The 5,387-nt window shown below is 45.3% G+C and overlaps 1 protein-coding gene across 1 annotated transcript in view; it reads right to left on the bottom strand.

Moving 5' to 3' along the window:
• Nucleotides 1-5,185, bottom strand: part of DNAJA1 (DnaJ heat shock protein family (Hsp40) member A1) — an 11,414-nt gene extending 6,229 nt beyond the window's left edge. Inside the window, exons 1-4 of the mRNA XM_007464941.1 lie at nucleotides 5,052-5,185; nucleotides 3,591-3,732; nucleotides 3,262-3,439; nucleotides 915-1,019 (exon numbers count right to left, since the gene is read on the bottom strand). Coding sequence (XP_007465003.1) covers nucleotides 915-1,019; nucleotides 3,262-3,439; nucleotides 3,591-3,722 — 415 coding nt within the window. The 5' untranslated portion in view covers nucleotides 3,723-3,732; nucleotides 5,052-5,185. The remainder of the gene's footprint in view (nucleotides 1-914; nucleotides 1,020-3,261; nucleotides 3,440-3,590; nucleotides 3,733-5,051) is intronic.
• Nucleotides 5,186-5,387: the final 202 nt, after the last annotated feature.

Raw genomic sequence — 5,387 nt, 5'->3', positions numbered from 1 at the left:
CCTGTGCTCTGCAACGGGAGACGCCACAACAGTGAGAGGCCCGCGTACCGCAAAAAAAAAAAAAAAAAAAAAAAAAAAAAAAAAAATATCACCACAATCAGCTTATCCATAAACATTGACTATTTTCGCAAGGAGCCATTTCAGAATTCTGGATTTTAAACATGTGCTCCCAAAGCACAATTCATTCATTCACTCATTCATTCATTCATGGCTGAGCTGGATCTTTGTTGCGGTGCACGGGCTCCTCATTGCAGTGGCTTCTCTTGTTGTGGAGCACAGGCTCTAGGCGTGCAGGCTTCAGTAGTTGCGGCTCGTGGGCTCATTAGTTGTGGCACACGGGCTTAGTTGCTCCGTGGCATGTGGGATCTTCCCGGACCAGGGCTTGAACCCATGTCCCCTGCACTGGCAGGCGGATTCTTAACCACTGTGCCACCAGGGAAGCCCCCAAAGCACAATTCTTAAAAGGCTACTTTAACTGTGAGATGAGAACATTTTAGAGTTTATTCTCTTTAGAAAATACCATATTTCCAACAAATAACTTGTATTTATTAGAAAAACACCTTAGAGGTTCACAGCCAATAATTTGACAGCTGCTGATACCCCAAAAGAGGATACTGTCAAATCATATTACAGATTATGAAGCCACTGGAATGCCTCTGAAATTCTAGAGTGGATAGGAAAGACTCATCTCTGAACAGTATTGAGAAAAACAGACACCAAATTAGATCAGTCCCACCTGCATTCAAAATACACACATAAAAGTGCTGATAATTTGCTAATATTTCTCTAGGAGGTGGATTCAAGTGGTTTTCGTACTTGCACTCTTCAGGATCAGGTAGTGCAATATGTCAGTTTTATATATCCAGAATGGCTTCAGTTCCATTTTCAATTATATTATGAATGTTAAGACATACCTTCACATTTGTCACAAATCACATTCTTTTGCAGAGCTAGTTTTCTTGTTGCACCATTATATAAATCTTCTAAGGTTACTGTGAGTTGATGCACAACATTTTTACCTAGAACAAAACATTGCACATTAAAAATCTAAGATGCTAAAAAAAAAAAAAAAAAATCTAAGATGCTGAATCTTGTGTTCTGCACTATAAAAACGGTAAAGGATAATGAAAGATGAGCCCTACAAGGGTACACACATAATCCTCTAACTGTGGTGTAATTTCAAATAAGAAACATCCAGTGAGATTTAAGCAATTTGTATAAGGACATAGTTACGGCCATCCTATGGCAATCAAAAATGTTAACTGCAAAAATCACTTGAGAAAACTCATTTAAATAGACACATTTCACAGTAAATTAACCCAAACTGCTTTTCTGTCCTAATATATTCTTTGAATCGTTCACTTATTATATTGAGTAACATGACCAATTACGTCATCCAAAGATTCTTTAGCACACTAAATTCCAAAAACTAATCAAGTTTGCCCAGGGAAGCTGACATATTTATTCAGCACTGTTTAAAGGCTAGATTTCTTGGGCTTCCCTGGTGACACAGTGGTTAAGAATCTGTCCACCAATGCAGGGGACACAGGTTCGAGCCCTCGTCCAGGAAGATCCCACATGTCGCGGAGCGACTAAGCCCGTGGGTCACAACTATTGAGCCTGCGCTCTAGAGCCCGTGAGCCACAACTACTGAGCCCGCACACCACAACAAGAGAAGCCACCACAATGAGAAGGCTGCACACCACAACGATGAGTAGCCCCCGCTCACTGCAACTAGAGAAAGCCTGCACGTACAGCAACAAAGATCCAACACAGCCTCCCCCCAAAAAAGGCTAGATTTCTCATCCTTTACCATAGTGCTGTCCAACAGAACTTTCTGCAGTGATGGAGATGTTTTGTATCTTGTGCTAGCTAACACAACAGCCAGCAGTCACACATGGCTATTGAGCATATAATTATGGCTACTGCAGACTAAGTAACTAAATTTTTATTTTTCTTTGCAGTAATCTAAATTTGATGTGGCCAGTGGCTACAAAAGACTGACCTATCTCATCTAGCTAGGAATGGGAAGTGGAAGGTGGAGATCATCTAAGAACAGAGGTTACAGAAATGTAGTCACCTGCTGATAGGTAATAAGTTCCTAGCTAGTGATTCTCCCAGGACTTAATCTACCATGAAATACTGCCTTACGCTTAAGTGAAAGAAGCTCTTGAACTTCCTATCTGCAGAACATGTCTAATGAACATCTTTAGTTACCAATCAAGCATGAAGTGCCATCAACTATAACCTGTTCCTAGATCCACTTTTCTGTTCTGCATCACTAATACTGTTCCATGTAATTGGTTCCGGCATGCTGAAAACTGCCCTTCTTACTTTAGCCTTATAGAGTTTACAGTATAGGGAAGAACTAAAGCTTCTTAAATTTAAGCAAATATTCTCCAATATCACACTAAAAAAATGACCTTGCATTTATCTAAGCCACACAGTAGAGTTTGCCAATCAACTGACCTTGACTGAAAATTGTTTTAAGGTAAATTTCTTAAAAATAAATAAAATACACCCCCCTCTCCTTTTAAGAAAATCTGAATAAACAATTTCCAGTCCTTCTGAATCCAAAAAAGCTCAGAGAAAATTTAGTGGTTTGCCCATTCCTTCTAGAATGGCTCTACCCATTAGTCCTTGTTTATATGAACTACACTGGGAACAAAGTAAGATAAACTCTGACCAGAACACTGTACTTCTACGAGCAGTATTTCCACAGCCCAGAAAACCACATTTCTATTAAATGTTAAGGGCACATATTTTGATATAATAAAACTGAAGCAAGATTAAACAGATAGCATGCTATTTGGAGGCAATGAACCTGTGTTCCAATCAAGACTCTGATGCATAGCATTATATGACCTTGACAAAAATTTACCATTCTGAACTGTAATTCACTTTTGCCTGTGTAAGGCCACTGTACCTCCCATTGAGGTTGAGGGGTGAGGGTGTGCAGATTGAGAATAAAATCTGTGAAAAGGGTTTTGAAAATTATGCTCCTATACTTCATTCCTTTAATGCTTGATAAGGTCACAGAAATCCTATATACCCCAAGAGCTTTAGAAGCACTCACTTGTTAGCACTCGATTGGCTAAGCTATTTTTAGTCTCATCAAATCTCATTCTTAAAAACTCTTACCATAAATCAGTTTACAACCTTATTCTAACAAGTAAACAAGCATTTAGTAGGTGAATTCTCAAGAATTTACTTTGACCAACGGCTAATTTTAATTTGCCACATGTGAACTGTCATTCTTACCTCTCCTTTCTCTCTGCATCCTGCCTCCTCCTCCAAAAAACATATCGAAGATGTCCATGGGGGAGCCAAAACCGCCACCTGCTCCACCTTCTTTAATTGCCTGCTCTCCTCCTTTGTCATATAATTCCCTTTTCTTTGCATCAGAGAGCACTTCATAAGCTTGAGAAATCTGTTTAAACTGTTTCAGAAAAGGGGGGATAAATTTCACTCAAAAACTCAACTGTTACAAAGCACAGCCACTACATTAGACATACTCAATTTCATGTTGTAATGGAAATACCGTACACCTGGCAAGAACTATTCAGCTATGTTATGAGTGTACTACTTGCCTTCTCTCCTTCATTTGGATTCTTATCAGGGTGGTACTTCAAGGCCAGTTTCCTGTAAGCCTTTTTCAATTCTTCTTGGGTGGCATTGGGTTTGACCCCCAAAACATCATAATAAGTGGTTTCTTTCACCATTTCCTACAGCCTAAAATAAGAAAGTTCAATTTTAGCCGACTTTCAACTGGTAGTTTTTTTTTTTTTTTTTGCAGTATGCGGGCCTCTCACTGTAGTGGCCTCTCCCGTTGCGGAGCACAGGCTCCGGACGCGCAGGCTCAGCGGCCATGGCTCACGGGCCCAGCCGCTCCGCGGCACGTGGGATCCTCCCGGACCGGGGCACGAACCCGTGTCCCCTGCATCGGCAGGCGGACTCTCAACCACTGCGCCACCAGGGAAGCCCCAACTGGTAGTTTTAATTAATAAAATTCAGGCATAGAAATCTGTTCTCTGAGAAACCTGATTGTAAGAACACCACCTTCCCTAAATTTCACAGAGAAGGTAACAATTCCTTTGGTAATTTAGCCATCAATTCTAAGACTAAATATAAGTTAATAATTATCAAGGGATAATTCAAAAGCCTCCTATAGCAGCTGGTTCCCACTCTCCCACCTGAAAGCTCCCATAATAAAGCGACTATTGTCTGGATTTTTCCTGTTTCCCTTCCCAACCAGCGACAGAGGGCAGTAAAGAAGAGGAGCACTAAGAGGTTCAATCCACTACCATTATTCTTAGTAAATCTGACAAATCATACACTTCCTAGAAAAGACATCTGGGCACAAGGCGGGGAGGCAGTGTTTTATGAAACTAAGAACACCAGCTCCAGAAAGCAAGCTCCCCTCCCCCTCAATCCTGAGGCTGTTTCTCAGTCACAGGACGTACAGCTCCTCTGCTTCGACCGCCGAACCTCTTTCGCCCCCACAAGCCAGCGTAGTTTACACGTTGTTAGGTTTTGCCCTGCACTCAAGGCCGACCGTTAGGGGTTCCTTCCTTTCCCCTCCCACCCAGGATGAAAGGGGTGGGAGAAGCCCAGCACTCAACAAAGCGAAGGAGGACAGAGCCGAGAAGCAAACGCCGCAGCCTCCGCCCGGCTCCTCCCGCAGCCCCTCGCCCCACTGGCTCCTTCTGCGCGTGCGCAAAGGGTCGCCCCCACCCCACCCCCCAGCCCGCCCGCCAGCGAGCGCGGGCGAAGGGAAAGACTGAGGCGGCAGGTCCTTGGAGAACCCTGGCTAGATAGATAGGGCATGGAGAAAGCTCCAGGAAGGGTCTCGGGCCTACTCGCTGCGCGCCGGCGAGGGTTGCCGGGGTGCCCCCACCAGCCCTCCAGAAAAAGAATCGTGGGTACAGGAATCCACAACCCTCCCGCCCACGCGGAGCCAACCGCCTCACGACCGCGGCTCCATCCGGCTTCCCGGCGCAGCCAACAGCACCGGCCGTGGGACGAGGTGAAGCCCGAAGGCTGAAGCTCACCGGTGAGAGGGCCGATGCCGGTGTCGGGGAGCGGGAAGGAGCGCGTTGCCGTGCGCAGCTCGGGCAGCCGCCGCTCCTCCGCCTTTTCACCGAGCGTTCTGGAAAGTTCCGCCTGGAGCGCCGCAGCCGTTGTCTTTTGTAGCCGAGCGCAGGCGCGTCATCCGCCGGAAGTCCCGCCCTTCCCGCCGCTGCCACCGCCCGCGGTTGCCTGGGCAACGGCGCGGGGGCTCTCGGGCTGGGAGGGGCTGTGCGCAAACGTGGGTCTGGCGTTTGTGGAACTTTCTGGAGCCCTTTCCTCCACCCAGCGAGTGCGAGAGTGTAGAAGTCTCGAGCGGG

The sequence above is a fragment of the Lipotes vexillifer genome, unplaced genomic scaffold, assembly GCF_000442215.2.
Source record: "Lipotes vexillifer unplaced genomic scaffold, Lipotes_vexillifer_v1.1 scaffold110, whole genome shotgun sequence".
NCBI classification, from domain to species: domain Eukaryota; kingdom Metazoa; phylum Chordata; class Mammalia; order Artiodactyla; family Lipotidae; genus Lipotes; species Lipotes vexillifer.
The sequence above is the reverse complement of the archived record's forward strand: the minus strand, read 5'-3'. Positions and strand labels throughout refer to the sequence as shown.